The sequence below is a fragment of the Microchirus variegatus genome, assembly GCF_963457635.1.
Source record: "Microchirus variegatus genome assembly, chromosome: 8".
Taxonomy (NCBI): domain Eukaryota; kingdom Metazoa; phylum Chordata; class Actinopteri; order Pleuronectiformes; family Soleidae; genus Microchirus; species Microchirus variegatus.
Genome location: NC_139809.1, coordinates 22,301,441 through 22,321,241, shown reverse-complemented (window position 1 = coordinate 22,321,241; position 19,801 = coordinate 22,301,441). Strand labels below are relative to the sequence as shown.

The window sequence follows — 19,801 nt, the reverse complement described above, 5'->3', positions numbered from 1 at the left end:
AGCTTGCAAATGCAGTAAAGGTCCAGATTTAAAGGTTAAGGGTCCAGATTTAAGTGAAGTTATGTTCATTGTTCAACTATTAGAACATAAAAATAATAACACTGATATTGTTTTTGAATGTATGCAGTGCTGTTCTCATCACATCAAAACAAGTTCTTTATAGTTAGATCAGGAGCGGATCTTGTCTACAGAGGCTGCCATGTTTTTTGGACCACCATGTGTTTAATGGACTTTTGAGTTTTAATAATAACTGAAGGTCAACCATATGTTTTCTTACATGCTAGGAAGGAAGAGTGAGTTGAGAGAAAGTTAGCTACAACATGCAACCTTGTACGTTTAAACTTGAAAAACATGTATGCAAGGCTCAAGCATGCCTTAAATAAAGCAGGTGAAATAGATGTTTTTTACAGCAATATGGAACAGTAGTGCAGGAACAACAAGACAAGTGTCATTAGTGACATTAACGCCATTCTACTTCATTGAGGTTTAAAGGGGCCAGAGTCCTGTTATTGTTAAAGTGTAAGAGGAGGACACACCTCGTACTTTTTTCTGAAAATGTTGTTTTTCAATAAATCTGACGTAGTCCCTGTATTTTCTGGTTGTTTTCTAACAAACAGTAATCAGAGCATTGCCAATGGTGGCCTAAAAGGTATGCACAGTAATGTCTGTGGTGTTATAGGTTCTTTTTACTCAGGTGCAGGATGGATGGAAACCATAACAGGATGTGTCTCTCTTACCACATGGTGACAATTGAATTCCTTCATGACAGAGGCCTCGTTCAAAAACTCGATGCGCTCCCTCATGGTGGCTGACTCATTGACTGTCTTGATAGCCACTCGTGTCTCAGGTTCATCCTTGACCACTCCTTTGGCGAGACCTTCGTACACCATGCCAAAGGAACCCTGGCCCAGCTCCTTGTGCATGGTGATCTTCTCCCTGGCCACCTCCCACTCATCGGGGACATACACTGGCACAAGACAACACACAGCAAGTCAATGTCTAACACTAGTTTGCTTTCCCTACACAGGATTGCAAGATGGCGGCAACCATGCAAACACTGCTACTTTTACCATTGATTAACCTTGTCTAATTGTAGACATGTTACTACACTGGTTGTGTGTGCAAAATAGCATGTAGAGTGTTGTCATGGACTGGTACTTCCAACAGTGGCCACACAGTGAACTCAGGGGTGATGTTGCTCCAAGTTCTGACTTTCAAGTTCCGATGTAAATGGAATGCAGCACATGATACAACAGTAAACAAAATAAAACAATAAAAACTCACTCTCAGCAGCACTGAAGTACTCTGGGTTGACAGACGCATAGAGGACCCCATTCCCCAATCTGTCGCTGTTCCTGTTAACACAGACACAGTCCAGTTAGCCAACAGGCAGTTCCGTATGTGGCAAGGATTATGTAAACTTGACTTCTTTACCGCAGGGCAATGTTACAACAACAACACCTATTAACTCTAATTAACAGTATAAGAGTTGTTAAGTTTCATGAGCACAGCAAGGCAGCGCTACATTGTAAGACAATGTGGAAAAAACAAGCTTGTAAAGACGCTCGCCTCTTTTTGTTCACAAAGAAGAGGATGGTGGAGAGGGCGGCGATGAAGAGTGTCGCTATGATGGGAATAATGATGACCAGGTAAAAAGCGACGGCATCGTCTCCTGCAAGACAGAAGAGAAAAAGAAAAGGGAATTGGATTATCTTCTCTAAATTGTCAGAGAGAATACCCATTAATAATTGTGTGAGAACTGCTGTATTACGTTTGGGTGGAGGCACATAGAAGAACACGCTCTCCGTCCAGGAACCATTCCCTGCCAGAGAGGTGGCACGAACACGGGCAGAGTAGTTTCCTGAGCCAAGGTTGGTGAGTCGTGCTCCTTTGTGCTCACGGTAATGCTGGCGTGACACACACTCGTGTTTCTCAAGCTGGGAAGAACAAAGGGTAAAACATTGAAGCAGTATGGAGACTTAACATAAATGAATTGTGTAATTTTGCTATCTTAATATAAATGTATTAATATGAGAGTCCTCCCGTTCACTCAAACATGTTTCAGTTTTTGCTGGACATTTGTACATTGAATTTCTGAAATTTTGAGTTCATATTAACAAGGTTTTGTAAAATCACAATTTGTTTAAAGATAATGCTGATCTATCATGTACATCACACATGCACGGCGTGGAAATATGAAACATTGAATTAAGAGATTTATTCAAACACAGCATTTTATTGATATTATAATATCTTGAATGTGGGACATTATCATAACTGAAATGTTTTTCCTAGTTTTGAAGGTGGTTGCATTGCTGATATTGAAGCATTTTTACTTGGGGTAGATAATAACACTCTTTTCTGTTTTGACGGTTGAACCAAGTCTAATAGCTTTCAAACAGTCAATGTTAACAAATTGCTGTGTTTTTAGGTCAATTTAGGACAGACTTTGTTGGAGGCAGAGGTGTCGGAGAATTTGGAGACTCCTGTCAACTGCTTTAGAAAACTCAGTGAAACACGGTCTATGGTCAAAATTTGTTGGATATAATTATTACTTGAAATACTTGATTATATACTTTTTTATATATCACAGTGTGTGATGCCCTTCCTCTGGTGATTAACAACATGATTGTAAACAACTTACTGTACCTTACCCACCTCCACAGTTATGCAGTGTTTGACTCTGATGCAGCAGTACATGCTGACAGCAACTAAACTCTATATTGGTAATGTTACGCTGATGTACATATTCAGGGTAAAGCTGCATTGTGTTGATGTTGTTCAAATATTATGATTCTAATGGTATTAGATACTGATTAAAAATACATGACATCAACATTACAGTACATCTGGACATAGCCTTAGAATAAGGGAATATTACCTATAAGACATATTGTGCAGCAGTACTGCACAATAGGGGATCTTAGATTTTACCCAGTCTGGCTCACCTCAGTCCCAAGACGAAACTTGACCTCGTACATCAGGATGAGCCCATTGGGCATGGTAGGCTGTGGCCAGTGCAGCACCACACAACCCTCCAACTTGTCACTCCTCTCATAGACCACCTTTCCTGGGATGTCATCTGCTTTGACTGGAAAGCACACGCTTAATGTTACAACCTGTAATCTTCACATTCATCCAGCTCATGGTTCTCCTAATGTTTCTGGAGAACGTGTTGACAGATTCTCAAGAGCGCTCTTTTCATAACTAGCTGTTTTCAGATGTTTTTCTCACCTGCAGGTTTGGTCCTGGAGAAGACAAATGCACCAGCACTGCAGCGGCCCACCTCCTCGTTGCAGGCATGGATGTCAATGCGGTAGACTGTGAAGGGCCGCAGGTTAGGGATCTCTAAATATTCTGCTGTGGTTTTGTCTTCTGAGAATGGGTATTCTTTGACTGGTGGAATTCCATCTGTGCTGTTGTAATCTGGGCTCAGGGTGGTGTTCCCTGTACCGTCCTGCTGTAGCGTGTTGTTAGCAACCCCAAAAACATCTCTGCGACGGCGGTCAGGAGGTCTGAAAAACATGAGGGATAGCTGATTTAAAGCACTATTATATTTATATCTCCATAAAGTATTTTAACCAATCTCAAGGACTGTCAGTAGTGGTACTCAGTATCAGTCCGATAATTGTCAAAATCACTGGATCAGATATCAGAAGGATATAATGCTATCCTTACTGGTCAGGTAAAATAGTCCTCATGGAGACAAAAACATTCTAATCAGGCATGACCTTATGAATGATAAACTGGTTCAGTTTAGGGCTAAGATTTGATTTGATTATTAGTGCTGGGCACGTTAATGGCTTTATAACGCATGACAAGTTTCCATGGCGACTGACCGGAAAAAGACGCGCGTAACGTCATGTTTACGTGCCTCCCGATAATGGTTACCGGGGGATAAACAGGAGGAAAAAATAGTGCGTCTTTTGGGTGTCCTGCCTAAAAGTAGGGTGTCTAATTTCTTATTATTTTCACGCCCTGGTGGCTAAAGGCCTGCTGGCCACATTTGTCTGAAACAATGGGTTTAATCAAAAATTTTCCAGGCACACTGAGTGTGCCATACTAAATTCAATAAGATGTGGAAGCACCTGGAGCTGGACACTGTCGTGACAGGTGTGGCTGTAGCAACAGCAGAGGCACCATGCCTACAATCACAGTTACCTGTGAAACTTGTTGGTCAGTTACTGACACAGTCACACAAAGTCCTTGCTTCTCGACAAGTTGGAAAATAAATAACCTGACAGCAGTTAGTGTACAGTGCAGAGATTAATGATTGAGATTTAGTTTTTTTTAAGTACGAACATCTTTCAGCTTAGACAAGTGTAAATACAGCAGGGTGACCTGATGGTCAAATAGTTGAAGTTTCCTGTCTCCATTGCATGAAATCAAATATAAGCATGAAAATGACAAAAATAATAGAAATAGGAAATTCAAGAAATTGCACTACATACTGGGGAAACCACCATTTTGTATTGATTAATCTGCAAATATGTTCACAAAAGAATTAATTACTAATAAATTGGTGTTTCCAATTGCGGTAAACAGTGAGTAATGCCCATCACATTCTTCTGAATACCAAATTGATGCCTACAAATGGCTTTTTGCTGATTGACTATGTCACTGGATAAATGAAAATCCTCACAGCTAAGCAGTACAAATCAAAACAGACACATTATCGTCTTTCTGTCAAATTGCCTGAAGTCAAGCATCCTGCGTGTCTGAGCAGACGTTCACCTTCAGAAGTGTTCAAACCAAACACAGACAGAGCCGTGGGAAAGAGCAGTCGCTCTGATATGTTAACATTCCTGTTAACAGTCAGAAACGGTGTGGTGCACTCAAAAAAAGTCCAGCACTCAGAAACCATCAGCAACTAACAAAGATATTACAAGTATATGACAACTGACAGGAAAGTAAGGACACAGATGCATGAATCTGATTCACATTGATGAGTAAAACTTGGGCAATCGTGCATCAAATGAAAAGAACAAGAGAGGGAGACGTAGACTGAGGCCACATTTTCACATGTAACATGAGAGCGTTAGGATATGTGTTGCAGTCCTAACAACGTGAGAAGACTCCTGAGCTGATTGAAGCTTGACCTTTTAACTCATGAGTTAGTGCCATTCTGACCTCATTTGCTAAAAAAAGATCTACCTTTACGCGGACAACTATACCGTTTCAGTCTTTGGCTGGTAGATCACATTGTTAGTGCTTGGCCTTAACTGTAATGACACACTGAGTTCACAGAAAGAACTGACTGGTCTCTGTAGGAATGAGCTGATGCCGTACTCTGTATCGGTATCATTCCAATACAGATCAAAATAACTGGATCAGCAGTGTTATGCAAGTTACTCAAAAAAAGTAACTCGTTACAGTACTTGTTACTTCTCCCAGAAAGTAACTAAAGTAGTTACTGAGTTACAAATTCTAAAAGTAATAAGTTACTTCGGAAAGTAACTATTGCGTTACTTTCAAGTAATTTTTAAATACTCATATGTGTCAAATAATTTGGACCCCATCTCCACCCCTCTTTGACAGAACTTGTGTGTGTTTAAATATTTCTGATAAATCTGAATACTATAATGAAATGGACATACGTATGTTTTTACGTAATGTAAGTACTTTCTTCTTCGAATCTTCATCTATCTTCCTCCTGCACACTAAAACCACTGGTGATCGTGGATTTTTCCACAGTGCCCCACGGTGTCAGGATCCACTGGCAGACTTGAGCAAAAGTTACTCTTCGCACGAGCGTCTTCTTCGGCGCATTATCTCTTCCACCTGTCTGCCTCGCTCTTGTGCTTCCTGCTAGAGCGCCCCGTGCAAGCCGTTAGCCTGTAAAAATCTATAGATTTCTTTATATAAGCCGCAGGGCTCGCCATTCCTGTTTCTATTGCGCACCTTTGCTTTGCCGCGTGAGTAAGCAGACTAAGCACCCGCCCAACTTCACCACTGATTAGCTTACCATAGAATTTCACTCAACCTATGCCAATCGTCATCACTTTTGCGTTTGTCTCGTGCCCCGTGCTCGGCTCAGAGGTCTGATGTAAAAAAAAATGCCTTCAATATAGTAACACGACACACAGTCAACACATCAGATATAACCAGAAGTATTAACAATCAACTGACCAGTCAGCTGACAAGTGGGTTTTAACAGATACTGACAGCCCTCATCCTTCTCCAACTGTCTCATCCCAGAAAAAAGGTAGAAAAAAAAGAAGAAACCTAGTCTCAGACAAAGAGAGCGTGTGAGGGAAAGAGGAGAGTGGAGTGCACACTGGAGAGGGACAGAATGGAAAACATTTGCCCTTCTTTCTGTTTCTGTTTTCAACCACCCTCTTTCCACTTCACCCCTGCCCCAAACTCTGAACTTGTTGAAAAAGCCATTTTTTGTGTCCTCCTCTGGAGTGGTTTGTAATAACGCTGGCTCTGTGACAGCGGCGAGTCTGGGCATTTACAGAACCCTTCAGCTGCTGGCCTGGGAACTGCCACCAGCCTGTTTCCAAGACAGCTATACATAACAAATCAACACAGCCATATACAGAGTTGGAGGAAGAGGAGGAGGAGTAGGGGGAGGAGGGTGAATATCAGTTCAATTACAACATGAACCGATAATGCTGCTGCTGGAATGAATACACTTAAGAAGCTCAGAGGCATCATTTAAAGATATGGATTTATAACATACCTGCTGAGTGTTCTTAATATAACAACAAGTGTTTCAAAGGTCTCCAATATTTTACAGCTAGTTTGTATTAGAATAATTGCATGTGGCAAAGGAAAAAAACAGCTATAAAACACTAATAAACTAATAAACTAAACTAATAAACACTACATTCATTATTGTTTTTTCCTCTTTTAATTGATTGATTATTTCAAGGAAAATCAAACCTAATCAAAAAAGTTATCAGCATTAAATGTTTTTAAAATGCACCTAACAAATGTTTGATCAATCAAATAATAAGCAATATTTTCCATATCTTACGTGGTGAATATCTTTTGGAATGATAACACAGACTGGGAAATGTCACTGATTGATGTAATTGCTGTACAAAGTGTATTATCGATGAAGCTTATAAAAAAGCAGAAATCATCTGCATCATGATTGGAAGAACTGTCTGTAAAGAGTTGTTGAAGCTCAGCGTCTGTGCCTGCCCACTGCTCCACTTGACTCTGAGAGAAGCTGAGCTTCCCTAGAAGTGATGTTTTTGGCGCATTTGTCCAATCACCGTCACCGTCAATAACCTGTTCTGTGCTGTCCCATAGAGAACAGTGAAAAGTGTCAGTTATGTGGAGGTTTCTATGGGTATACGAAAATTGTGTAAGATGATCCATCATCCTTGATAAACAGCTGATTCTGAACAAACGAGTGACACATTCTAATCACATTCTAGTGCAAGTTTACACAGTACATATATGACGACATTTTAGAGAAAGCTGAGCTTCCCTTGCTGCCTTAGAGCAATCGCCACTGTGCATGACTCTTACATCCATAGCCACAAGCAGTGTTGGGGGTAACGAGTTACAAAGTGACGGATTACAGTGACGATATGACTTTTTTGGGTAACAAGGTAAAGTAACGCATTACACTAAAGATATCGGTAACTACACTACTTTACTTGACTATAGTAACACTTTTCTGCGTTACACATGCCATGTTTGCCTTTGTGTAAAGTTCTGATCCGTTTAAGTGATGTGTGTGCATCGTGTGGGCACTGTTGTCATGGAGATCGATTTGAGTGACGTAGCTGCTGGTGCTAAGGAGGGAAATGGAGATGGATATGGAGACGCCGGAGAACAGACTTTTAGCTAGCAGGGCGTCCGGGCGGGGAGAAATTGCTGGAATGCTGGAAAGTCTCTGCGCAAAAGCAAAACTTGTCTGCAAACAGCGCATTATGAACTCCAGACAGAACTCTCTTCTCTACTAAAGAGATCAGCTCATCTGATGCATCTGTTATTCCCTTGATTACAGTGCTAAAGGTCTTCTACACAAAGATTGAGACCACGGAGTGAAAACAATGAAAAGTGCGCTCTTAAGAATCTGTCAACACGTTGTACTAAGATCTACTCGGATCTTCTGTATTTCATCGCGACTGTACTCCTCCTCGTCATAAAGAGCATTATGTATGTGTCATATATGGATGTGGGGATATAACTGCGCATAGAGAAATGATCCAGTCTGCGTTGGATCATATGGTTTTACATGCCATTATGTATACATTATACAATACACACTATGTGGGCAGGCTAAGTGATGTTTTCCATATATCTACACGGTAAATTAAGAACATGAAAATAAAGTAATAAGTAGTGAAGTTACTTTTCAAATCCAGTAACTAGTAAAGTAATCTCATCACAATTTACAGAATAACTAGTAACTATTAACCAATTACTTTTTTTGAGCAACTACCCCAACACTGGCCACAAGCAAGTTAAATGATAACACACCACAAATGTCATTCCTAACTGTGGGGAACAAAAGCCAAAGACTCCTTAATCATATCTCTCTCTGGGGTTTGTTTGTGTTGCCTAAATTGCAGCCTGCTACGTCCCTTAACATCCCCTGTGCCATCGTTGCCGCGGCAACAGAAAGCCACAAGAGTAAGCGGGCTTTGGATCTTACTCAGCATGTCTCCTCATCTGCACCGGCCGACAAAAGGGCCCAGCAGAGGAGCCACAACACCCGCACTGTCAACTCATTCCTTATTTTGACCTGTCAAATCAAACGTGCTCAGCCCTTTAATAGTCATCTCAGCAGAAAGAAAAGAGTAAAAGACTGATATGTATAGACATATACTGTAAGTATACCTTGGCAGAAAGATGGCATTGTGAAGAAAGTTCTCAAAGATTTTTAAAAAGACACGTTCATCCTTCTCCCGATCTTTTTCCTCTGGCGTCTTCTGACAAGCACAGCATTGGCCTTTCTCTGCCCCGGCCAAGTCTGACTTGGTGGGTTTGGTGATATCCTCCATGTCTGTAAGTCCTGATGCTGGGATCCGTATTGGGATTTTCAGTTCTGAGAGAAAACAACAGTGTTTAGTGAAGGGCAGCATATTCTGCTTCATCAGAGCCTACATTTAAAATGTCAGTTTCAATATTGAAAGAATAATTTCCCAAGACACATCACTCTCATGTCTGTATGAACACTAGGGATGCACCGATTAATCGGCCAGTGATCGGAATCGGCCGATTTCCACGTGATCGGCCGAAATCGGTGACCGGCCGATCAGTCAGAATATTCCGATTTTAATAAGCCAATCAAAATGCACCGGCATCGCGCAGCATCAGCAACACACGCGCACGCGACTACACGCACATGTAGTAGAGTGTGGGGCTGGGGTATACAGGTTCACACCGAATACCGTTTTTTTTCCCGTTATGATATGAATTTTTAATATACGGCCGTACCGGTGTATTTGATAACACAACATCCGCGTAAACATTTCATTCATGTATAAACATTTCATTCATGTTTATATATTTGTTTCAATCACTGAACGAAGCCTGTCATATCTAAGAAGAGTCAGGACCTTAAATCACTTGCACAAAACTTTTGATCAGCATTTGTTTGTTTGTCATTTAAACCTGTGTGCGCAGAGCGCGAGGCATTGTTGGCAGGAGGCGGGAGAGAGAGAGAGCGAGAGAGAGAGAGAGAGAGAGAGAGAGAGAGAGAGAGAGAGCCATTTACTTATTTGTTTGTAGGTACTATGTTGTGAAATATGTTTAAACTTAAATAAACTACACATACAGGTAGTGATTCGTTTTTGTATTTTTAGTTGGATATTGGATGTGAACAACATGGTTCCATAACACTGCAATTTTAAGATGTGTGTGAATATTCCACAGCATTATTTAGTTCTATTTTATAGTGGTAATCTGTTCAAAAAGTCACACTTTAAGTTATTATGTTCCATGGTAGCATGTTCAAATGTATCATGACAATTGTTTTTGTATTTTTATATATACTTCTATTTTATAGTGATTCATTTTGTATTTTTAGTTGGATATTGGATGTTAACTGATTGTATTTCTATGTTAAAATGTTCTATTAAAGAGAAAAGATGCAAAAATATATATCTTTCTGTATGCTGAAAAGTGGTTTAAAAAATTGAAATCGGAATCGGCTAAAATCGGTATCGGCAGGTCAAACTTCTTGAAAAATCGGAATCGGCCCCAAAAATGGCAATCAGTGCATCCCTAATAAACACATTAAGCTAGATTCACCGAGATTGGCACTGGTGAAAGGCGGAAGGAGTAACAAGACTCTTGGAACAAATTTCCAAGGTCCATGTATGGAAACCCCCCCCCCCCCCACAATTTGGATTTTCAACTTTCGGACAGAAACTTCCCTTTTTTAACAGTGGCACTGTACACTGAGTCAGGATTCCAAGATGGCTGTCACCACACAAACACTGCTACTTTTACCCTTAATAGGACTTCTTTTATTATTTTTTTCTCAGTAAACCAGTGGTACACAAAGAACTGTTTAAATGTTAATTGGAGACAGGCAAAATACCATTTCGGGTGTTTTTAATCGACTGGTATTGCTAATAATGCTAACAATAATAAACGCTTCTTTTCCCCAACCGACTTTGTGCTGCTGCTGTATACACACAAATGTTCCCTCATTCAGGTCTGATACTATTGTTTCACCAAGCTTGTTTTCAAGAGGGACGCAGCAAACAAATGCATGCTTCTAATAGAACTCATCAAGAAAAAAGAAAAGGCATTTGTTTACCAAAATGTTGAACTATTCCTTGAAATAAAAAAGGTAAAGAGTCAATGCCCATATGTTTAAACATATTATAACTTATTGTTGTTTGTAGATTGACTGAAGCAAACCTTTGGAGCAGTAGTTGTGTTGGTAGAGCTCCCTGTCCTCAGGCTGTTGCTGCCAGCGGACCAGGTAGTATGTCAGATTGCCGTTGGGAGACACCGGAGGTGACCACTTCACCACAAGCTTAGTTGAGGAGTTGGCATATGCACGGGCATCTTTTGGCACAGATGGCACTGTAGTGGGACCAAAGCAACATCGTATGTTTTATGTATAGGTTTTTAATCTGAGGCTAATACTGGTTGTAGAAATGGCACCATCACTTATATTTTAAAGGTATTATCAGAAATACTGAAGAGCTTCTGTATTGTTGTCATCAGACTTACCTGACGGACGTGTGCGAATGTAGATGATATCACTCTTTGCTCCAGTACTGTCTTTGTCGTCCACCTGCAGGGTCACGGCCTTCACAAAAATACCGTACTGTGTCCAGGGCTTGAGGTGAGGAAGACTGACCACTGGGTCACTGTTTTTATCCTGAGGAAGGTCTACATCCACCATGTGCCAGCTGTTGGAGCCACAGCCATCCTGGCTGTCAAACTCTGTGATGTTCTGGAAAGGCCTGGAAGAAACACGAGACATGGCTGAAGGTTGAGAAAAAATAATCGTTTATTCATATTTTGTTTTTGTTTTAATAACATTTCTACTCAGTTCAAAACTGATTGTTCGTGTGATTGACATATTCTAGATCATGTTTTGAACAGTTCTGCATTTCATATTACAACTGACCATTATTCAAATACAAATTTTGACTGATTACAAGGCTGAAATATATTTTACGACGACTTAAAGCTATACTTACCTTTCTTGCATTTTTACATTTTTCTTTTGTAATCTTAAATTGCTCCTAATAAGTGTATGGCACTCTAAAACGTAAAATAAGGTTTTGAAACTCATCATTATTTAATTCTGATATTATTATGATAAAAGTATGACCAATTAAATTATTAGGAATAAAATAATTGGCCCAGCTTCCTGTCTGTCATCTGTCGCGTGCATCGCCGATCGCTGTCACAGCTTGCGAGTTGCACGCCTCTCTGACAGAGCAGTGTTAACAACGTGACGACTTTGTCGCTAAATCTGCCGACTTTTTGTGGTGTTTGGAGACTCTCACGTGAAAGCACGTATCACTCTGCAGTTACTGAGCTCAACAAGCAGCGCGTGTTGCCGGGATAGAGCAAAGTAACCTCCGCAGTCCCAGCCTACAGTCAGAGCAGGGCGGAGCACCTTGGCACTCTGTGTCCAGGCTGCTAATGAATCGTGGATGCAAATGGCCACTGCCGTTCCGCCCTGGAAGGTGGGAGGCGGAGGTGTTCATGTTCAAATTTTGTGAAGTGCTGTGATACATGCAAGAAAGGTAAGTATAGCTTTAAATATCTGTGTCAATGTCAACGTTTTTCAATTTCCAAATTTGAATAGATTATTTAAAAAAAACAAAAAAAAACAGAACAAACCCAAAACATCTCAATGTAGAGCTAATTGTATAATGTCCAGTTACAGTCGAGTTGATCATGTTCTTGGTACTTACGATTCCTTGTAGTAGACTATGAAGCTGATCAGGTCTCTGTTGTTTGGGTGGTAGCGCTCCCATGTCAGTTTGATTGCATGGCTTGTCGTTTCATTAGTCTTGATCTTCAACGTATGACTCTCACCTGTCCGGACAGAGCAGGAACTTCAGTGAGACGTACATTTTTACATCTAATGTCCTTGCTCAGGGTAATAAGGTGGTACACTGGCTAGCACTGTTGCCTATAACAGCAGAAAGGTCCAGGTGTCCAGTTTCTTTCCACAAACCAAAAACATGCAGAAGTTAATTAGACACTCTAATTTGAGTGTAGGAGTGAATGTGAGATTGAATGTCTGATTCAATGCACGATCCCACCTCCTCCAAGATCATTGTTTTGGTTTACTTTTTTACTTGAAACCAGGCTCTTGCTGGCTTTTAAACATAACTGTCTCTTGGTACCAACTGTGAAATTAGCTCAGTCTGTACAATAGCATGCTCTCCTGTGTAATATATATTAATAATATAAATGTAATAATATGCATTAATGCAAAAGACTGACCAAAGGTTATGAATTTCCTTCACACATAGCACATTGTATTACAGTGGCAACGATCACCACATGACAAAAATAGTATATTAGTTGAAGTATAAAATAATACTCACAGCTGGCTCTTTCACCATTGTTACGAAAATCGCCCTCCTCTGGCTTCACAGTTATCCCTGTCTTCTCCCACATGGTGTGGATCTCAGACATGCAGAGTTTGGGGTTCAGACGGAAGAAGAGACGACCGGCGCGTATCGTCAGGTTGTGCTGACTCCAGTCCCACAGGTACTGCAAGTGCTGGTTGTTGATGGCAGAGAACGAATACATGCTGATAATAGAAGAAAAAAGTGCAAGTTCAGACCATGTAAAATTCAATGTTGGCATGAGAAATTGTCAGACATTGTTAAATTGACATGTTTTGCCACCTGATCACTGACAGAGGTGGATAACACTGAGGATCAGGTTTGTATGATGGACTCATTCACTAATATCTGTGGAGGAATGTCATAGAATGTTCTTTTCCTTCTCACAAAATAGGACTGTGTGCAAAATCACAGCCGGATAAATGAAAAATTAATTTCCATCCATTTGTTTATTATTCTCATCACCTTAAATATGTTTGTGGATAAGAATCATTCTAAATTGACAGATGTTGTGTCTGCTCTCTGCACTCAGCATATTGCCACACCTCTATTTCTCTGTATAAGAAAATCTTGGAAAATGTGGTGCATCATGAAGAGAGTGGTGCACTGAAAACAGACGTGGAAAGAAAACCAGTTATGAGAGATGGTGCCAAAAGGTAGGCTGCAATCACTGAGGGTAAACAATATCATGTTTCCGTCCAGATGATGCTGGAGTTGAGAATATGAAAATTCTCAAATATTCTAAATTAATTTGCGCACTAAATTAAATCAACTTGTATGCAGTTGATGAAGATTTCGAGTATAGTGATAAAAAAATAGGGATACATTTTATGGCCATTTAACACACATGTATAAATCGATTAAATGACTGTTGTCTTTTAAAAAATGCTATTCATTCAGATTTAGATAAAAACATTTTTTTTACATTGTCTCGGACAGCTGGACCTTCATTATTTGTGTGCACACATGGTTTTAGGAATGTTATTCATAGAGAACAAATGTAATTAATAACATATCGATTAATCTCAGAATTGTGTGTAACAAACTCTATGCAGTTTAAAGCTGTTATCCCAGCTGACACTTTTCGTGGGATCCTCTCTGTGCTTTCACTCGTACGCCAAGCTGTTTGCAGCCATGTCACTTTACTGGTGTAATTATGGGGATGCTTATGTCTGCCTTGACATAAAACAAATCACTTCCTAGTGTGGGAATGTCACCAGGCAACACGAGATATAAATACTGCTATACTGAGAAACATTGACAATCTGACAATTGTTTGAATGTAACAAACCTTTTGTTTATATTTAAAAGTTGTGCACCACAGCTTTAAGTACAGATTTTTACAAACACACTGTTTGTGATTGAGGCCCAATGTGAGGACAGGAAAAAGAAACATGAGCATCATGTAAACACTCTGAGCACCCTCCACAGCATTCCTCTGAGTGAAACTTTATCCTGGGAGAAACAACAACGAGAAGGGCAACTGACTTTCCCGTGAACCCTTTGGCCGTTTCCAAAAAAAAGAAAAGAACTTTCCCTCATACTATATCTATGACTGCTGCTGTCACAGTTACCACAGGGCTGAAGTAACTGAGACTTTCTACTCACTTATTACTTATGTCGGCATGACCTCATTAGCTGCTCTTAAAATTATCATCTAATATCTGGAAAAACAAAACCTAATATGTTTATTAAATTAAGTCAATGTGCACATCCTTCATCGAGACAGACATTCACTCCGACATTTGTGCAACTTCAATTACAAATTGGTGACAACCTCCCTTGGAGTCTGAGGTTTGCTCATAGTCACCACAAGTATTCACAGGCAAAAACAAATGAAAAGGTTGCAAACAAACAGAGCAGACAAGACATACTTGTCGATGAGTTCCTGCCCATTGATGTAACGCAGGCTCTTGAGAAAGGAGAGAGAGCCAAGTGCGTGGGAGTGTCGAATTTTCACGTAACCCGTCACCGTCTGGATCAGTCCCATGAAGCTCTCCAGCTCAGACGCTATGTTATCTGAGGACAGGAGATAAACAACAAACACAGGCACATACACAGAGACATACAGAACAACACAGAGACACATCAGAACATAGAAAATATAACAGCACAAAACAAAAGCACATTTAAAAATCCACAGGGAATATCTCCTGCGGTTATCCTGAAAGTCAGTTTCCTTCTTACTGCAAAATGAGCACTCGCTTTATCATAATTATGTAGTGATGGGATAGCATTGGAACCACTCTGCCACCTTAGCAAATAAACAGAATCATAGTATAATGTGATAATTCAATCATTCAATATTGATATACTGCATATCACAATATAAATGAAATGAATATTCCTGTAAGGCTGGGTGATATGGCTTATATATTATATCTCAATATTTTTAGCCTATATCCCAATATATAAGAAATATGGGGATATAAAGCTTTACTTTGAGATGTCTGGAGAATGACAATACACTGTAAATACACTCAAAATAAAATATCTAATGTATATGATTTGTATTACATGAACATAAAATACACTTTCAGATAATACCTTGTTTAATTCTTTGGCTTGTTAATGTTAAATAAAGGATATTTAGGTGTTAGAAACTATTAATTAGACTATAAAATTCTATAACACATATAACAAGGCTTCAAATTAAATGAAATAAGTGACTTTTTGAAAAACTTTAATTAACAATATTTTATATTTTACAAATGTAGTCAATATAATAAATATGATGATTATCCAAAGCAACAGCCTTTAAGACCATCACAGATACCATAACGATATGATGATGTCCAAAATCTATGACCATATGCTATATGGTATATGATATAGATATAATATTGATCTATTGCCCTAAGTGTACTTCAGTCAAATAAGAATTGTGATCAGGCACTGGGCGACAGATTGTAACTGACTCCACTAACGTGATATTTATGTGTTTCCATTTTCAAAATGGAGACTGTGGCTGATGGAGTTTAGTCCAGTGTTTCATATGGGGACCCACTTTCAAAAGATAACAATCCGTTGGGATCCAAGTCACAAAATAAATCCTAGCAAAAATGTGTGCATCGTATAACATTTCTGACATTTATATGATACATGTATCAGTTATTTAAAAATAATAACAAAATATGTTTTGGCTTCTCTCTCCATAGGGTTCCCTCGAGAGTGAGAAGCCAGGTGCCGTCGCACTGAAAATGTTTCAAAATAATATAGTTCACTGGAACTACAGTTCATGAAGTCATACAAACAATAATTATGTTCAATGACAAAGGTTTAATGTGGGTAATATATAATATCAGAGAGGACACAGAGGAAAATTGTATTTCTCCTTAATTGAAAATATACAAATTGAATAGTGCTATATTAATGTGAACCTTGTTCAAAAAGAATATTTGTGTATCCAGATTTGTCACATTTCACATCCAGAGAATGTGACGGAGCCTGAACACAAGTCACCATTCAACTATTTACATTATACTCCAATGCTACTAATACTCTAATACTCCTTGGGCAATTAAACCTAAACATGTTGGGTGAATGACAGAACTATAGTGTAAAGCAGCTTTGAGTCATCATTCAAGTTCAGTGTATTATGCTCTGTCAAACTCCAGTTACACAGGAAACAACTCTTTGTGTCATTTGTGTTCCACAGTAAAGCATTTTTATCTCAACTCAAATTTAATCTTAATGAGTCAGACTTCGATTCAACACCGGTTCAGTCTGCTAAGCTTATTTACACTGTGCACTGTGCCCCTGCATTGATGCACTCACTTCCACGGCGAATGTTGATGTCCAGATTGCCCTCGATGACCGTGCAGTCCCTCAGGGACTGGGCAGTGTCCACAGAGTCGATGACGTGGGATGTGCAGACCTTGTCGCACAGTCCATTGCAGGAACTGCAGAACATACTGTATACAGTAAAGCAGAGGGAAGGAGAGAACAAGCAGGTATAAAGAGAGAGATGGAGAAAGAGAGAAAGAGAAACATGAGAACTCTTAAATGAAATATTCAAACATTTTTCCCCCTCACCCTTAAATAATCCGTCCACTCCCCTCGGCTCTCAAGCATTCCAAGGGGTTCAGGCAAATAAATTTACTGTGTGATACAAGGTCACATCTCGTATGGAGAGTATAATCTTTTATGGGCCCTCATCTGAACCCTCGCTTTCGTGAGGAGAGTGATTCACTGTAGTGACCTCACACACATACTAGCAAAAAAAATTACACAGCAACAGAGAGTTGTCAAGGAAAATGTGAATGAGAAAACAATGCAGCGAGGTAAGCTGTACAGAAGAAACAAAAACAAAGAACGTCAATAAAGAGGCTGTAAAATCGCCCAGCTCATTCCTCTGAGTCTGTGAAGTCCAAACATGAATCCTTAATGCTCCAACTTTCACTCTTGATCTTAACATGCAAACAAGCACGTCCAGCTTTGAGACCTGCCTGCAGAGGCCTGATTCAGGTGAAGTTCAGCTCAAGGATACTTGATGCAAATGAATACATTATGCATAAGTACACAGCGAACACAAGCCGTGGAAGAGTGTGTGGCAATACTGACGAGAAAGCACACTTCTATTCACATCTGTGAAAAGGATCAATCCTTTAAAGAGTTCTAGTGCCTCGTCAATTACTTGATGTGAATCAAATATTTTTTCTTTGATGTGCTTATCTATTTTGAAGACCTTTATATAATCAGTGACTGCTTCTCAAAAATTAAGGAAATATTTTCAAGCGGCTTATCTATATTTGATCTTATCTTATCTTATCTTATCTCATCTTATGTCACTGAACGCTATTGCAGGATGCTTCCAATTCTGCGAAGGACTGGGTTCTCCTCACAGATAATTTACAAGAATAAATTAAAAAAGAAAATTAACAATTTCCCCCAGAGAATCTATAAAGTATTTCCGATCTAATCCTTTGGGAGCTTTTCAGTGATGTCATCATAAAAATGGCTCTATGATGAACACAGCAGCACATTCATTTTGTAAATGTAAAATAAATCTGCATTTCTAGTACAGCTAGAGTTTTCCAACCTGACTGTATTGAGTCAAGAACAACGTGAATAACGTGACTCGGAAAAGGAAATCTCAAATTGTTGCATATTTATTGAGTTATTATTTATATAATGCTTGTCTGTTTGTTTCCAAGTGTTTTCTCATTGTTATTTTGCCCTTTTGATTGTAAACTAAAATAAATCTTAGCTAGCTGGGACTTGGGACCAATTCCAATTCCTATCTTAACCATCAAGCTCAACCTTTAATCTTAACTGGCCTCAAAACCAAGTGTCGAGGGTTATTATGTCACTTAGAAATGGGACACCCCTTATCGCTTGTCTGCACCGGCCGGCTATTGACAAAAGATTGTAAAATAAAAATAAATGTTACGCAACAATGACGTCAGTAATCCATAATATGGGCCTAAACTAATGGTTTTCATAATTTTTATATCTCTATTAACAAAGAAAATACTTTATTTGTAGCGCACTCGTTTCGCTGCTTTCGACGCCATATTTCTTATGTGAAAACACACAATGCATTCTGGGTAGCCCTTGCTCCCAAGGGTGGTCTCAGACAATCTCAACATTGAGGGCGATACAGCCCTTTAACTTGCCCCTCAACTTAATTTTTCTGAGAATCGGGACAGCACTTGCACTAGAGGGAGCGCGCATTTTTGAGATTGAGGGTTAAGATTGAGGGTTAAGCAAGGAATTGGAATTCACCCTTGGACTCCTCTCTAAGGAAGGACCCTTGACTTTGAGAAATACAAATTGTGTCACAAGGCATGGTGTATCCAAATCAGACCTCAACTAGAAGTGAAATGTGCATCTTTACCGATTAGTCTCGTTGCGTGTGAAGCCAGACGGGCAGTCGAACATACATTCTCCTCCGTGGATAACAAAGTGATTTTCACCGAGCAGGTGCACTTGCGAGCACAGATCCATGGTGATGCAGCGCCAGCCCTCAAACTTGTAAGTCCCAGGGGGACAGTCTGGGACACAGCGATCTTCATGGAAATAGTGGAGGCAGGCGGAGCAGGACACATCGCTGTTGGGTTCAGTGCAGCCGCCCAAACATTGGCTGTGGCAACACTCCCCCTTGTCTGTGCAGGCCAGGGCACAGTGAGCTGGACATACTGGAGGAGACAGAGACAAATGCAAAAGGAGGAGGTCAGTTTTTGGGTGAGTGGTAACAGTCTACACAGACGTGTCCTCTGCCAGTGTGTTTTTCTCTGCACATGAGAGAAAGAGAAAAGAGACGGGAGAGGCTTGAGTGATTAAAAGCTCTACTCATGATGCTGTGACAGTGGTGACAAACAAATTAACATACAGGCACTGATTAGATTAAAACGTATTGTGATTACACAGCTGGTCAGTGGAGGTCAGCTGAGGGAGTCTCTAATCCATCCTGAGGTCAGATTGCAGTCATGCAGCTCAGGACTGTGGTCGCGTGTGTCCTCAAATCACCCTGAATTACATTTTTGTGATCAGATCTGAGGACACAGTGCAGACAGATTGGGTGATCTGTACATGATTGGATCACTCATGGACAGACAGATGCTACCAGGTTTGAACAGGCTCTGTGATTTAAATGTAAATGTGGAAAAGAAAACAAGGATTGCAGATGTATCAATATTAGTTATTAATATTCCTTACTTGCTAACAGGCCAGAAAGCAAAGAAAAATAAGAGTAAACACAGTAGGTCATATGTATGTACAATCCCCAGCCACTTAATGAACTACACCCACTCACACTAATGCAATCCATTACA

At 39.8% G+C, this 19,801-nt stretch overlaps 1 protein-coding gene across 1 annotated transcript in view; it reads right to left on the bottom strand.

Moving 5' to 3' along the window:
* igf1ra (insulin-like growth factor 1a receptor) overlaps positions 1–19,801 on the bottom strand; it is a gene marked incomplete at its 5' end in the record, with an annotated part of 109,969 nt that overhangs the window by 10,982 nt on the left and 79,186 nt on the right. Inside the window, 14 exons of the mRNA XM_083893256.1 lie at positions 738–967; positions 1,285–1,349; positions 1,564–1,672; positions 1,772–1,937; positions 2,949–3,091; positions 3,235–3,515; positions 8,806–9,013; positions 10,840–11,007; positions 11,158–11,393; positions 12,360–12,483; positions 13,002–13,210; positions 14,900–15,044; positions 16,803–16,939; positions 18,865–19,165. Coding sequence (XP_083749382.1) covers positions 738–967; positions 1,285–1,349; positions 1,564–1,672; positions 1,772–1,937; positions 2,949–3,091; positions 3,235–3,515; positions 8,806–9,013; positions 10,840–11,007; positions 11,158–11,393; positions 12,360–12,483; positions 13,002–13,210; positions 14,900–15,044; positions 16,803–16,939; positions 18,865–19,165 — 2,522 coding nt within the window. The remainder of the gene's footprint in view (positions 1–737; positions 968–1,284; positions 1,350–1,563; positions 1,673–1,771; positions 1,938–2,948; positions 3,092–3,234; positions 3,516–8,805; positions 9,014–10,839; positions 11,008–11,157; positions 11,394–12,359; positions 12,484–13,001; positions 13,211–14,899; positions 15,045–16,802; positions 16,940–18,864; positions 19,166–19,801) is intronic.